This window comes from Pseudophryne corroboree, chromosome 2 (genome assembly GCF_028390025.1).
Source record: "Pseudophryne corroboree isolate aPseCor3 chromosome 2, aPseCor3.hap2, whole genome shotgun sequence".
Classification (NCBI taxonomy): Eukaryota; Metazoa; Chordata; class Amphibia; order Anura; family Myobatrachidae; genus Pseudophryne; species Pseudophryne corroboree.
The window spans coordinates 38,158,255-38,174,430 of record NC_086445.1 but is presented as its reverse complement, the minus strand read 5'-3'; the positions used below and the strand labels follow the sequence as shown (position 1 = coordinate 38,174,430).

Sequence of the window (16,176 nt, the reverse complement as noted above, 5' to 3'; positions counted from 1 at the left end):
GTCCTGAAGACGAAGTTAATAAATACTTAGAAACGTTGACATAAACCTGCTTTGGATCTGCCTTTTTATTTGAGTGCCGCCTGCGATGGTCTACGTATATGTGTAACCCTACCAGGTTACTAAGGAGGCACCGGTAAAGTTATTCTGACGGCACTTGGGAGTGTTGGCAGTATATATATATATATATATATATTGCAAACAAGGACCTTATAAGGCAAGGATCAGGTGGCACACCATGGTCTTTAGAAGCAGTGAAAGGATTTATTATATATCCTGATGAAAAGCCCAACTTGGTCTTGAGACGATATGTGGGAATAAACCCTTTCACTGCTTGTAAAGACCATGGAGTGCCACCTGATCCATGCTGTATAAGGACTCTGTTTGCTGTGTATCTGAGGAAGGCACCCTCCCATGCCAGGGCAATACTAATAAATATAAAGGTGGCACTCACAGACTTGTATATAATATAGGGTAGATACCCCACAGCTTTTCAAATGTCTTTATCCTGACGAAAATTGAATGAATCTAAATGTTGAAAAGCTGTATTACCCTTGTTTGTATACAAGTTCGTGAGTGCCGCCTTTATATGTATTTGTATTGCCTTCACGTGGGAGGGCGCCTGGCAGCTTTGAACAGTGAATTTGTACATGTGTCCCCCCGGCAGTAACACCTGGCAATAAGCACAGCAGGCAGAGGCAACCACACTTACTGGCAGCGGTGTCCGGCACTGCGCACCACATACGCTATAGAAACTGTAACTAAACTACAGCTCCCAGCAGACCTTGCTGCAAGCTGTAGTTTAGTTACAGTTTCTATAGCGTATGTGGTGCGCAGTGCCGGACACCGCTGCCAGTAACTGTGGTTGCCTCTGCCTGCTGTGCTTATTGCCGGGTGTTACTGCCGGGGGGGGGGGGACGTGTACAAATTCACTGTTCAAAGCTGCCAGGCGCCCTCCCACGTGAAGGATGCTGTGCTTATTGCTGGGCGTCACTCTGCCCTCTGGCCACGGGTGGCACCGGCGGGTGGTGCCCCTCCTCGGCTGGCACCCCTGGTGAGTGCCATCCTGGTCAATGGGTAGATACGCCCCTGGGTTCAGTATCCACTCACTCCTGCACTCACTCACTCAAATGTACTTTATTTTTCTGTACAGAAAATTATCATTCAGACAAGCATCTTTACTCCCAGAGGCAATACAGTAAATAAGGGTTTTATACTAAACTTTGGAAGCTGGGCATTCTTGTGTTATTGTAGCGTGGCTACTGTCTCACCTTTAAACTAAACGAACTATTGTGTAATTTGAACTTAGCGACCGTATTCTTACGCAATTTGCGTAAACACGCAACCGTGCTTACGCTGCGTGTGCAGTTCCGTACCTTGTCCGAGACACGTGTACAAAACCGTACGTCCGCAATAGCACAAATCATACAATTTCTATAAATGTGAGCAATATTAACTATAATTACTCACTTAATACGCCACACAGTTTCTTTTCTGTATAAACCTTTATAACTAGGCCAGACTTCGTTTGTGTTTTACACTTACTTCCTTTGTTTATATTACGAATCTAGTAATCTGAATGTTATGGCAACAATGTGGGAGAGTATGCACAGGGTATGGGTGTACGCTTTTGTTGTGTACGCATTTGGCGCCAAAAATAAATTCACAGATTTTAAATAACTTTTTACCTGCTTACCTTACGAGTTCTTACCAGCATCTCTACAAACCATACAGAGCAGACACCATCTAATCAGCAATTAAGTAAGGCTTTCAGTATATCCACCGACCAAGAAAAGGATACGTAGTATCCCCCGTCCACCCTTATGCTGATAGATTATGTCCGCTTGTGACCTGTTAAGCAGTAAAAATGTGGAAAATCGGCCGATGCCCCCAATTGATAATGTCGATTATCTTTACAGGAATAAAAGCTATACCTTAAACACACCATCAATACACTTTAAACCTTTAGCCGCTGCGGCCGCTATACTTAGTTCACACGCTACGCACCTTTTACGCTATTTGCGGACAGAGTCCCGTACAGTGTACGGACTTTGCGTACACACGCCGCGCTGACGGTACAAAGTACTCTCAGCGCGTACACACCCAGAGATACACTTAAAACCTTCTACAGCAATGCAATAATAACAATGATAATACACTTTAAACCTTAGCAGGGCAATGAGCACACGACACCAATTGTGATTAACCGCTGGGTTCCGACACCACAGTGGATTATTTCTGAAAGGGGGTTTACAATACAAATTATACACTACAATACAAACAATATATATAACAGAATAATGGCTACAGGTCAATGTACATACGTGAGAATATTCGCGTGCGCTTCCTGGTCCAGTCGTCCGTAATCAAATAAATAACGTTGTGAGTCTTGTGTCTGGCCGGCCTGCAGCAGGCTTTATTTATACAAGTCTTCCAAAAGCAATACAATGGATACTGTAATCCCTTTGTCCATTGGACACAGGGATGCACTTTTACAGTACAGGAGAGGTCATAGGTTGATTTGAAAAGGTAGGCGATGTCTTTCTCAACTGCTCTTATGGGTGGTCTCCTCTGAATTCCCGCCGCATACATAATATACAGTAAATACAGTTTATATCTATATTCTGCTTCTGCACATAACTATCCGCAGGAACATGCGATCTTCCGCAGACCACCACCGGAATGTTACCCTTAAAATACCCTACAGCTGGATACCAAATATCACCTTATAACCTTAGTCTGTCCCCTCCTATCCTGTAAAGGTGAATCCCTTTGTTCTGCAACCATTTAAACAGCTATAACTTTCTGACGTGGTGCAAGGAGACTATGTGTACATTGTGCACTATTTGGATTAAATATGTCATGTGTTTTGATGGCTCTCCATGCGTACACAAACTCTGCCGTAAATACCCATACCACGCGCTGATGCGCAGGTCCGCGGGAGCGACCATACGCAAATTGCGGATATGAGCACGCACGGCAGAACAAGTGCACGCGCAGTGGGCATGTGTGTGCAGTTTATACGTGCTGTGTGTTCTGCAATATTTTTCGACTTTGACCGTTATATCTGCCCCCCCCTGCAGTGCACATGGGGGGTCATTCCGAGTTGTTCGCTCGCAAGTGAATTTTAGCAGATTTGCTCATGCTAAGCCGCCGCCTACTGGGAGTGAATCTTAGCATCTTAAAATTGCGAACGATGTATTCGCAATATTGCCCCTCCCACAGGCAGTTTAGAAAAAAAGTGCCCTCCAGAGAGCATGCACATCTCTGAGCTCCAGAGTTTTTTTTTTTTCCGTTTTTCTTTTTTTTTAAATCTTTATTTTTCTGTATACTGTTTGGGCAACAGCATACCTGCACCGTGGGAGTTAGTGGGGGGAGGAACGGTCACCGGCCTATGTAAGGTGTTAGAACTGCTTCCCCGCTGCAGGACCACCGTCTTGAGAGGTTGTTGTACAGCGGGGCACTGCGCCTTGGCTGTCACAATCGCAGCATGACGCACACCCCAACAAAAGCCTGAAGGTAACAGCGGTGAGTACAAACCGGGGGCCCCACTAGGGGGGTCCCCTGGTTCATGGTGTGGCAATCACGCAGGGGCGGTATACGGGACCCTCCTGGGGGGGGATTTGCTGTAGCCCCCCTGTGTACACTCGCAGCGGTGGGTAAAACTAGCACTTGTGTGATGTTTTATACTCATGGGGAGACTTTTGCCAGTATAAAGAGTGTCACAACTGAGGGCCTGAGCTGACGGGAGGCAGCCTCAGTTGTAGGGGCTGAGATGTACCGGAACCTGGGAGGTTGTATCAGACCCCTGGACATGTAAGTAACATGAATAATAACTGCCCGAAGGCGTGACCACGACAACTTGGATAAAAGTCAATGATGTTTATTATGACAACTCCGCAACACAGCAGCAGTAAAAGAAAACGTAAAAGTCAGCAAAGAATAAATACAGTTCCTGGGTACTACAGGATGGCAGGAGCCACAGGGCACTGGTAGTGTGAGATAGTTCTTATAATCTTCTAGATGGAAAGTCCTTACCAGGCCCAACTGTAGCAATGGAGATAACCCAGGATTGTACCAGCTGGTGTTCCAGGAAAAGCTGGGTTGCTGAAGATAAAACGGCTGCTGTGGATACTGGCTGGAACCAGACTGTTAGCACGGAGTGGATACTGGCTGGAACCAGTTAAATAATAAATGAACTTGGGAGCGATGAAATATGAGCTGAAATGTAGAACTTGAGAGCGGAGAAATAATAATACCGGTGGAGAGTGGTAAAGTGTAGAAAGGACACCGGCCCTTTAAGAGAAGCTGTACTCTGCTGGAAGCTGGGCTGGAAGCAGGTGATGTTGTAGCTGGAAACAGATGAATCCACAATGGATTGGAGAGTCAGGCTACACCGCAGGTGGAATGCTGGTGCGGGTCTCTATGGTGGAAGTCTTGAGACAGGAGCTGGAACCTGGAAGACAATCACAGGAGAGAGACAAACAGGAACTAGGTTTGACAACCAAAGCACTGACGCCTTCCTTGCTCAGGCACAGTGTATTTATACCTGCAGCAAGGAAGGGATTGGCTAGGCAATTATGCAGATTAACAATACTGACAACAGATTGGAGTAAATGATCAGCTGACAGAATCCAAGATGGCTGCGCCCATGCAGACACTTGGAGGGAAGTTTGGTTTGTAATCCATGTGGTAATGAAAACAGTAATGGCGGCGCCGGCCACTGGAGACAGGAGGCGCCAGGCTGACAGATGCACATCCAACCACGCGGACACAGCGGAGGCCGCAGCTGACGTAATCGCCACTCAGACACTCTGCATGCAGAAGTTCAGGGACGGCGGCGGAGGCTGCGGGAGACGCCATGCCAGGTGTAATATGGCGTTTACTGTGACAGCGTCCCAGAGTGACAGGAGAGGATACAGGAATGTACACATCAGGATAACAGATGGGATCCGGTCCTGGAGCGCTGAGCCAGCCTTAGGAGACATCTGATGGGTAAGAAATGGCGTCCAGATACCCGGATCGTGACAAAGAGTACTGAAACTCCTGCGCCATTACAGGGGGTGGAGCTTCCTCAGAGCGGGACCAGCGACGTTTTGGCGCCTTGCTCTGCTTGCAGCAGCAGGCATACACAACTCCTCCAGACACTCAGGATACACAGGAAAACTGGTACAGAGGTGTATAGCAAAGGGGGAGAGCCGCTATTGTACACAGCGGACAAAAACACTGGTGTTTCAGGGTGATATATTGGCTTGCAACCTCACTGGGGCTGTCTAGCTTGGGTGTGCTGGTCTCTTCTTTCTGTCTCCCTCTCACATACAGTTAGGGCAGGCTTGCTATTGTATTACTTGTGTATATGTATAGGAGTGTTACTGTAAATATGGTAAAACACAAATTGTGCAGTGTATGTTACACCAGATTCTCTCCTTCTACGTCTGGTTCAATATCATGTGAACAATGTAGTCAATCCTCAAAGCTCAGTGAGGAGCCTGGGACGAGGGTCAAGAGCCTTCCTGCCTAGGTGCCATAAAAACCATAATGTCAGATGTCATCACAGCTCACTGATAATGCACAAAAGACTCAATTGCAGAAGGCTGTTGCAGACCTAGCTGCTAGGGCAGATGTTCCACAGCCCCCCCCTCCCCCCCCCTCTTACTCAGGACCACTAAAATGTGGGTTACCTGCTTTACTCTCAGATTCAGATGAGGAAATACAGGAAGAGGGGGAGGAATTGGATCCCGTTATTGGGGATTCCCCTTCTGGACAGGGTACTGAACCCCTCATTTTAGCTATATGGGATGTGTTAAAACTCCCTCTAGAGGACGCTGCGTCACAGCAGTCGTTTTTCTTCACACAAAATAAGCTCGGTGTCACTTTCCATGATTCTGCAGAGTTTGATGACCTATTTAAGTTAGCCTGGAAAAATCCAGATAAAACCGTTTTGACACTTGGTATTTTTTTGCACACTTTCCCATTTGCTCCTGAAAGCAGAAAATTCTGGGAAGTACTGCCAGCCCCGGGCTCCTTCACCATAAAAGACCCTGGAGATAGGAAGATAGAGACCACACTGAAGTCTATCTTCACAGCAGCAGATATGTCTCAAAGACCAGTCATAGCAGGTTCCCATGCCATTCATACGTGGGCTACACAGATTCAGGAGGGCCTCTTGGGGAATATGCCCCTGGTCACTACAGTGACTCTCCTGAAACATATTCAGGACACTGCATGTGTCCTGTGTGACTCTCTCAAGGAGATAAGCAATATTAACACTAGGACTACTGCTATGGCAGTGTCGGCGCGCAGGGCTTTGTGGTTGTGTCAGTGGATAGCGGATGCAGAATCCAAGCGCAGTGTCGAGTCTCTCCCCTTTTTGGGGGAATGGCTCTTCGGGGTGGAACTGGATACGTGGATTTCTAAAGTTACTGCGGGGAAATCCATGTTTCTCACCTCTGGGTCCCCGCCGGCTAGACGCTTCTACCTGGGGCCGTCTAACCAGTCCTTTCGGTCTAACAGATTTAGATCTAGGGCCAGAGGTGCCTCCAACGCTGCTAGAGGCACCAGAGGTAAGACAAGAAAACCTGCTATCGCTGGTTCTCAGGAGAGCACCAGTACAGCTTCCCCTAAGGCCTCAGCATGACTGAGGCCTTTGTGGGTTAACCTGCCCTGGAATTGAGCCCCCTGGGTGACAGCTCCCCATCCTCTCAGACTCGCATCCGTCGTGAGGAGGATCCAATCCTGAATCCTGAAACTTCAGGATCTCGAGGTGGGAGCTCGAGGTGGGAGCCCCGAGGGGATCTCGGGGTGGGAGCTCGGCTGCGTCACTTCAGCCGCATCTGGGAAAGTTCCTGCCAGGATACCTGGGTCAAGGAACTAATTTCTCAGGGGTACAAGCTGGAGTTTGACAGTGCTCCTCCCAAATTATTTTTCAGATCAAGCTTACCAGCTTTGGAGGATACGCGTGTTATGCTGCAACAGGCCATCCTGAAATTGGTCCAATCCCAAGTCATTGTTCTAGTGCCGCTGCAATAACAGGGAAAGGGGTACTACTCCAACCTATTCGTGGTACTGAAACCGGACAGTTCGGTAAGGCCCATTTTGAATCTAAAATCCTTGAACTCTTATCTAAAGGTTTTCAAGGTCAAGATGGAATCCTTGCGAGCAGTGATTGTGGGCCTGGAAGAACAGGAGTGCATGGTCTCCCTGGATATAAAAGACGCCTATCTACATATCCCGATTTGGCCACCTCATCAGGCTTACCTGAGGTTTGCCCTGCTGAGCGATCACTACCAGTCACAGGCTCTACCCTTCGGCCTGGCCACAGCTCCGAAGGGTGCTCACGAAGGTGAGGGCAGAGATGATGTTCCGGGTCCAGGGGGTCAATGTTGTCCCTTACCTGGATGATCTGATAAAAGCAAGATCCATGGAGCTTTTATTACTCCATATAGACCGCAGCATCCACTTTCTGTCACACCATGGGTGGCTCCTCAATTTACAGAAGTCCCACGCTCCTGCTCCTGGGAATGTTGCTGGATACTTTGGCCCAAAGAGTGTTCCTCCCAGAGGACAAGGCGAGAACACTTCAGGCGATGGTCCGCATGGTTCTCCGCCCTACTCGGGTATGGATCTCCTGAGCAAGTGGTCCGGATTACATCGGCTGTCACCTCAGGTCAGGATTTCTCTCCTGTGGTAGCTGCAGTCCTCCAACCTACTGGAAGGCCGAAGTTTCAGGATTCAGGATTGGATCCTCCTCACGACGGATGCGAGTCTGAGAGGATGGGGAGCTGTCACCCAGGGGGCTCAATTCCAGGGCAGGTTAACCCACAAAGCCCTCTTTCGGATCAACATTCTGGAACTTCGGGCGATTTACAATGCTCTGCGTCAGGCCTCTCCTCTGCTCAGGGATCACGCGATCCACCAGGTACAGTCGGACAACGCCACTGCAGTGGCGTACACTGCAGCCTTACCAGCTGGTCTGTTTCCACCAATTCCGTTGCTCCCAAGGGTGCTAAACCGAATCAGGAATCAAGGGGTCCAGGCAATTCTGATTGCCCCGAATTGGCCTCGGAGGGTGTGGTATGCGGATCTTCTGGACATGTCTGTCGAAAACCCTTGGCCTCTACCACTGAGAAGAGATCTTCTTCAGCAAGGACCGTTCGTCTACCCGGACTTACAGCGACTTTGTTTGACGGCATGGAAGTTGTGCGGAACATCCTAGCTCACAAGGGCCTTTCCAAAAAGGTTATTGCTACCATGGTTCTGGCCAGGAAACCTGTGACGTCAAAACACGATCATCAGACCTATTATGTAAGTGCTAGCTCCTGTGTCCAGAGAAGCCTAGTATTTTATGCTTCATCATCAAGAACTGTTCTGTGGTGCAGTATTCGTAATTGTGGTAATGATATCTCACTTGTTCTATCACATAGAGATGGTTGAGCACCTGTCATTATTCCTCCATGCCCACTCACACCGCTGCCCTCGCTGCGTCTGCCCTGCCTGAACTTTGGTATGTGTGGGGGCTCCGGGATGGCTAACTACACACAAGGCCGAGCGGTGCTGAGCTTAAGTTAAGGTAAAAATCCAAACCCCTCCCGGTATCCGGTTGAAAGAGCTACAGGGAAAAGATAGACAGTCAATAGGTCAGTCCCAAATGATTGACATGTCGATAGGTAAAAGGTAGACAGTGCTTAAGGTCGGTAGGTTCAAAATGCCAACATGACACAATTATTTATTTTTTTGGACCATTTCCAACTTCTTCATTTACCATAGTAATGTGTGCCGATTACAGCTGAGGTGGAGCGAGGCACCTTGCCCGAAGCAGGGCGAGCGAAGGGTATTTTCGTGGGTACACATTTCCACTAATTTGGCTCAGAGATGGTTAAGCCTACAAAATGACACAAAAAAAACAACTTGTGTTGACCTTATTTGTGTCAACCATTTGGGGTCCACCGATTGAATATCTTTACCGTAGAGCCAATGAACCACACCCACACCCCTACATGCTAGCTCGATGTATTTGCAAAAAGGTCTCTTATCTTCCAACAGAACTGGAATCTGGTTAAAGTATGTTACTATTTCATGAATCTTCATCACTTCTTGAATGGTCGTCTTACACCCTATACATAGAAACACAGGCCCAGAAGGATTTCTTTACCACTCCCGCAAACGACGGACCCTCACAATAGACGTCTGAATGGATGGCCTGTCCCTGCGATTAAGTAGAACGGATTCCCCGTCTTACCAAATACTTATATATTTATTATAGAGAACAAATTCATTTTTAGAACAATACATTTGCCCACCTAGGCCGCACCACATACCCCGCTGTGCCGTCCTTGCTGCCCCCTCTCAGAAGTTGGCAGCTATGGCACACTTTGAGGGAAAAATTGGACTTTAGGCTTCCTGAAGAGGGTTTCCCGGGATGGGGGACTTAGGGCCGAAACACACGAGGCGGCTTGCGCCGCCCGGCAAACACCCGGCCGGCTTTAAACCACTGCCGTGATGTAAAGACTCATGCAGCGCAATGTGTCCTTACACACGGCACGGTCCCGGCTGCCGGGTTGCAGCCGGGTCTCACCACTGGAAGGTCCGGCTGCCGGGCGGGCGCCTGGCCGTCTTTGCAGCCAGTAAACCCTGTGTGTGAAGGGGAGCTTTCACACACAACGTTTTTTTCCCAAGCCGTGTCTAATGCTGCGCATGCGCACAGCATTACACACAGCTCAAAGCCGTCCTGTGTGAGCGACTCTGCCGGTTTCTCCCTGATGGCAAAAAGCGGCTTTTTGCCATCCGGGAAAAACCGGAGTGTGTGTTACAGCCCATAAGGTATCAAAACCGGGACAGTTGGTCACCTCTAGGGCAACCTCACTCATCCTATTAAGAAGGTTTAATGTGTCTCCCCCATAATGCAATGCAGCAGCAGACAGGACACCACAGTGCTGGAACTACTGTGACCTATGCTGGGAGAAAGGTATATTGTCAGTCAGTAAAGTTTACTGACAGTGACGACACACAGCCTCTCTCTATCTGTATAACGGTGAGATGCTGGGTGTCCCTCTAACCTGCATATACTGTTCCCCCAGCAGGTGGCGCTGTATAAAATACACCATACTGTCTGAAGTCGAGGCTACTGTTTATCCTGTCCGCCCGCCATTTTGTTGTAGACCCATAATTAGACAGGGAAAAGGCACAGGGTTACTGCTGTTGGGGAAGTGACGTTAGGGATACGAAAGGCAGACGTTATAGTCTAATTCTAGTGAACGGTCACAGATTTTGTCTCCGGAAAGATGGCCGCCGCCTCTGAATTCCATCAGAAACGGCTGATGCTAAACACCGTTTTGCCTCTAGTGTCGGGAGCGGTGTGATGATGGGGTCAATGTGACCCGTGTGAGCTTCCCGACCAGGTGAGGGGAGGCAGGTCCCTTAGCCCACTTGAATCTAGCGTCAACCCTGTGGAGAGGTACTGTCCTGGGTGCAGCTGGGAGGAGGAGGGGGCCCTTATATCATGTGCAGCACTGACATACCTCCCAACATGACCATCTCCAGGAGGGACAGAATGCTCTGCTCCTGGACTTCCCTCTTAATGTATGATTGCCCTCACCTGTGCTGAAACACCTTTCATATCGATTAGCCTGTTCGAAACAGGTGCCGGCAATCATACATTAAGAGTAAAGTCCAGGAGCAGAGCATGGTGTCCATTCTGGAGAGGGTCATGTTGGGAGGTATGCTGTAAATGATATTATAATTAGTATTATATACTTAATTTTGTCGCAAGTACTCCCTGGGTTCTCTTTTCTCCTTTCTCCCCTTACTTTTTCTGTCTTGCCTCTCATCTGTCTATTTTATCAGCACCCGGCTTTATTATATAGATATTGCTTAGCATGCCCATTTTCCCTATCCTCTTTACTATGGAACTGTTTGGGACATACATGTCCTGTCTCTTCTAGTGACTGATTATTGTGTCTGTATGTGGCCCGTGCTCCCCTGTGGGTCTTTTTTCTTTCTTCTGTATTGTTGCATATATTTTGCCGTAGATAATGTTATGTTGTCTTTGTGTGATTATCATCAGTGTTTATCTATCTATCTATCTATCTATCTATCTATCTATCTATCTATCACATAGCGGATATTATATACCTTGTCTGTATTAAAACCTAACACCAGCATTACAGATGCAGGAAATCTCAGTCACACTCTCTGGCTTTGTATTGCAGCGATAAGATGACGGCTCCGTCCGCAGAGGAGAGAAGGGCATGCTGGGAAGCGCGTGACAAGTACTGGAAGTGCCTGGAAGATAATAAGGAGGACGCAACCAAATGCCAGCAGCTCAGACAGTGCTTTGAGAGCCGCTGCCCGCGACAATGGGTAATGGTGCAATATAAGAGTACAATGCCATGCTGCCGCCACACTTGGGGCATCTGTGCCAGGATAAAATCATGAAATGATGTTCCATAGCTATAGCTGTAATTTAGACTGGAGGCATACTGACGGTTTGTGTAATATTGGCCTGTATATCACAGCTGTGGTTCTCTTAGGGAGGAATTCAGTTGTTGCCGCCCCCTATCGTGCCCGCCGGGGGTGGCGAGCTGAAATGCGTAAAAAGTGACCCATTTGGGGATCCAAACGGGGCTTTTTGCAATCACGCCCACGACTTTAATCGGGTTTAGCTGCTTTACGCTATGGTCGCGATGGGGGTGATATGGGTCAATTGAATATTGCCCCGCGATCTCCCGTCGCTTTAGACGGGAGATCGGGCGCGATATATCAGTTGAATACCACTCTTATTGTGTTGGCACTTCAGTTTTGTCATGCCAAACCAGCCAGGCAGTGTTGGGACTTGTAGTACCACATAGGGATCACCGTCAAATAGAGGTGGCGTTACGACAGTTGCAGCCGGCTTTGCGATGGCACATAGCCTGCACATGGTAACCATGGATGGTTGGATAGGGCAGTGGAAACTGGTAAGTCTACACATGTGTGCTGCGGATACTCCTCCCTGGCCCACGCAGCAGAATAGACATCCAAAGAAGTGTTCAATGTGGTCCCTGACGCAATCTCAGCATCAAATGGTGAAAGCATTTCTATCGCTGGCTGTCCCTAGTACCACAACCGCGGGGGATCTGAGGGCTACTACCTACACGTGGTCAGGAATGATGAATACATTAGAAGAATCTGGAATCCAGCTGGACCTACCAAGTCGGCTACGCAAGTGACGCAGTGAGGTTATAGCGCTATCAGTACGCAGAGATGTTAGTCCGGCGCCAGAGCAGAATCTTAGGTGGTGCAGTGATAGGTTTATGCTTGATGTGGAGGAATAACGTTTTCTCTGTTTATGCTGATTAAAACCTATGTACCGGAACTAAAGGATAATTCCACCTTTTCCACCATCCTGCTGTTCCACCCGGAATGGAGGTGCCTCTCCTGACACCCCTGTCCTCTGATCTGCTGGAAGATTTGTGCTGCTCTTAAGGAAGGGCCCACGTTGTAGTAGGCCATGATTATATCCCTTGTTGAACCTAACTCTTGTCATCACATTGATACCCAAATATCAGTGGCTGCAGAAGTCATCACTGTGATACTGTTGTGTCAGCGTTATGTTGGGGGAGACAAGAGGTGGGGCCAACTGCGTCCTATTCTGAATCATGCAGCAATGTGTGGAGGTATCTTCCAGGACTCTTATGGGCCTTACACACTGGGCGATAATACCGAAAGATATGAACGATCTCGTTCATTAATGAATGAGATACAGATGGGTCCACGGTTATCTTGGCTAGTTTGCTGCGCCTAGGCACACCATGGTTTATTAACATAAGCCCTTCATCTATTGTTCTCAGCTGCAATACAGTACAGAGAGAACACTACATCAGGGGATTAAGTCCGACTGCCCAGTCTCAATCCTATTAAAGGTCAAGATAAACATGGACCCATCTGTACTGTTCGTGTCTTTCAGTGTGGAGGCACCAGCGATCAATGATGCGTGGCCCCGCACTCGTTTATCGCTGGTGCCCCGTCGCTTGTGCCTGCAGGCCAATATGGCCGATCTCGTCCATATTTGCCTGCACTGCTATGGAGCTCAGTGACGGGGGGGAGTGAAGAAACGTCACTCCCCCCGTCACTGCTTTCCTGCCGCCGGGTCGCCCGTCGGTCGCATCCTCCGTCAGGCAGCTCGGCGGTGGATCGCAAAGTGTGTAGGGCCCATTACAGTGGGCTTGTGTTCGGGGCGTGCTTAGAGGGATAGAGGTAGCAGTACAAAGCAGATGTGGAGAAATGAGCTACAGTGCTATATATGTACCAAACTAGAACTGCCAGAATCTTTTTTTTTTTTTTAAAGAAAAGAGCAATAATGTATTATCACAATGAATGTGAATGTATTTATTCTAATTTTAAACTATTTGCCATTTATAGTGCTGTAATTCCATCCACCCCATCTGCCCTCTAGTTCATCATCATCCCCCAACCTTGTTATTCATCAAATCTCATATGCTGCAGAACTACGGCACGGTAACTGACGCTTTGGGTGCACGGTGATGATGTCACTGCCGCACCCTGACCCCGGCCTGTCAGTCACTGGGAGCAGCAGCATCATGTGATCAGGTGCAGGGAACTATACCCCCACCAATGAGGAAGGGGCTGTGTCACTAGGATATAGAGCGGAGATGACACACTGAGCGCTGGTGCGGTGTCTGCTCAGTTCTGGCGCATACTCGGTTATGCAGCACCCAGCGGGCAGACGCATCTCTAGCTGGTGTCTCCTCGCAGCTTGCAGGTCACAGCGGGCTGCTCAACGTTACTGCATGAGTCATTCAGCCAAAGAACCATTAATCCCAGGCGTAATTATGTGCGCACCATGTACATCTGCCGTCCGGACACCTTCCGTTACACAGAATACAGGGCCCGATTCAGACCTGATTGCTGCTGTGTGTTTTTGCAGCAGTCTGCAATCAGATAGCCGCCGCCCATAGAGAGTGAACACCCGCCCCGTGCAAAATTTTCGCCAGACAGCGGACACTCACCATCAAATGATTTTTCCAGTCTGTGCGTAGCCCAGGACTTACTCCCACAGTGCGATACAAAGAGGCTGATCGGGGCCGGAGCTGATGTCACACACCCGCCCTGAAAACGCTTGGACACGCCTGCGTTTTTCCTGACACTCCCTGAAAATGGTCAGTTACCACCCACAAACGTCCTCTTCCTGTCAATATTCTTGCGAACGCCCGTGCGATTGAAATTTTCACACCATCCTGTCGTTGTTTGGCGATTCGCCTGCACATTGCGGTGTATACTCAGTCATTCAATAATCGTCGATTTGTTCTGCATCGGGCCCACAGAGAGGTCAAATAAAGACTATTTTCAGCAACATAAGATCTGGGTCAATACGTTTTATCATACGCAATATGTTTTAAAACTCATTGCATATGATAAATAGTACTCCAACCAATCGGCTCCTGTCATTTTTCAAACACATGACTGTTAGGAGCTGATTGGCTGGAGCACCACTTCTCATACGGAAAGAGTTTTAAAACTTATTGTGTATGATAAAACCCATTGATAAATCCGCCCCGTAATTCGTTCCTCAGTCAGTTTGATGTCCTCAGCCATCAATACCCTTATAACCTGGACTGTCAGGGTGCCCGGAACCACTGCTTTAAACATTACACAGACATTTCTGCACTTGGGGGCCTATGTATCAAAAGATTGGAGAGAGATAAAGTACCGACCAACCAGCTCCTAACTGCCAGGTTACAGGCTGTGTTTGAAACGCGTCAGGAGCGGATTGCCTGGTACTTTATCTCTCTCTCCAAGCTGTGCTACATATGCCTATTAGAGTGTTTGCGCTATTTGTAGTGTGCGGTCACTGGTGTCTGTGCCCCCCCGGGTCTGTAGTGTGCATGAGGAGTGACCTGCACTGGGGAAGCATTAAGCTTGAGCTCAGTAGAGTCCTGATAAAAAAAAAGTACCAGTATTTTGGACTGTGGGAGGAAGCAGAAGGAAGCGCATGGAGAACATACAAACTGTTCTCAGACAGAGCACTGGTTTGGTTAGCATGATCTCAGGCCTGTGAAGAAGTAATGCTGACCACTGCACCACCGTGTACGTAGTGTCTCTCTCTGACTGGTTGTTGGGGAAATGCTGCTAGAACAAATGGCATTAATAACCTGTAAGGAGCGGGACATCCGCATTTAAAGCGGTACGTAATAATTTGTGGCGTCTCCTCCATTTTGAAAAAAAATCCATGTGCCTGATATTATGGTAGATGTAGAACGCGCTGTTTGATGTGTTATAATGATTGTACTCCTTTCCCCACAGACTAAGCACTTTGACAAAAGGAGAGATTACCTTAAATACAAAGCACAGCTGGAGGCCAAAGGATTTGAACCTGCAGAAACCGCGGATAAGACATAACCCTGAAGGGCCGGCCGGCCGCCTGTACGTGCGATATTTATGGCCGGAGAGTGTGATATTTCAGTTGCCTAAATGAAAGCGGCGGAATGTTTCCTCCAGTTCTCTCGCTGATACAGAGACTTCTATTTTGTAAGCGTTTAATTTGGGAAAAATTTAATATACTTAAACTAATGATGGGCTGGGGAATCACCTGTGACTTCTGCCTGGTTCCTGCTGTTTTTGTACATAAGTGGCCCACGAATAAAATGAGGAGGATTGATTACTGTCTGTTTTTGAGTCTCGGTTTCTACGGTCTAAGCAGCGATTATCAATGACCTACATAGATATCCTAGCACGGTGTGGTAGATGTCGCTGGGAGAGTGGTGTGGGGTTGTGGAGGTGATGGTCGCTGGGTGGCACAAGAGAAGGTGCTTAGAGCCCTGGAGATGGGACGGAAAGGAGACGTAACAGGGGAAAGTCGGGAGGAAAAAGAGAGAAGTCAGATAAGAAATGGAAGTCTTCTTCACCCATCCTCCAGAGTGTTACCACACCAGACATCTCCACAGGACATCACGTCACCCTGCATAGCTCTTCGCGGCTGGCCTTTGTAGTGCATATGAGTGCCACCTCCCGCTACAACTAAGCACAGTAGTAAATCCGCTACAGACCATCCACTGTGGTTGGGGACTGTCTGGACATCATGAGATTCTTCAGGTTTTTTTGGGTCCACACGCATGGCATGTGTCCCATTGGAACGCAGGGCTAGTATTGCCATGTGTGTATACCCAGAACGAGTGTAATGGC

At 48.3% G+C, this 16,176-nt stretch overlaps 1 protein-coding gene across 3 annotated transcripts; it reads left to right on the top strand.

Moving 5' to 3' along the window:
• Window positions 1–10,272: 10,272 nt before the first annotated feature.
• LOC134996221 (cytochrome c oxidase assembly factor 6 homolog) lies at window positions 10,273–15,652 on the top strand. 3 transcript variants are annotated; one of them, XM_063951171.1, is made up of 3 exons: window positions 10,273–10,394; window positions 11,205–11,355; window positions 15,298–15,652. In XM_063951171.1, exons 2-3 carry the CDS (start codon window positions 11,212–11,214, stop codon window positions 15,391–15,393), a joined length of 240 nt encoding a protein of 79 aa, XP_063807241.1. In that variant the 5' UTR covers window positions 10,273–10,394; window positions 11,205–11,211; the 3' UTR covers window positions 15,394–15,652. The 3 variants fall into 3 exon arrangements, with proteins under 3 accessions (XP_063807241.1, XP_063807240.1, XP_063807242.1); XM_063951170.1 differs by having other exon boundaries at window positions 10,275–10,450; XM_063951172.1 differs by lacking the exon at window positions 10,273–10,394 and adding an exon at window positions 10,689–10,712.
• Window positions 15,653–16,176: the final 524 nt, after the last annotated feature.

Coding starts and splice junctions, on each gene's coding strand:
- LOC134996221 (XM_063951171.1), top strand. CDS start 11,212: ATGACGGCTCCGTCCGCAGAGGAGAGAAGGGCATGCTGGGAAGCGCGT. Junction 11,356..15,297: donor GCCGCTGCCCGCGACAATGG/GTAATGGTGCAA, acceptor CTTTCCCCACAG/ACTAAGCACTTTGACAAAAG.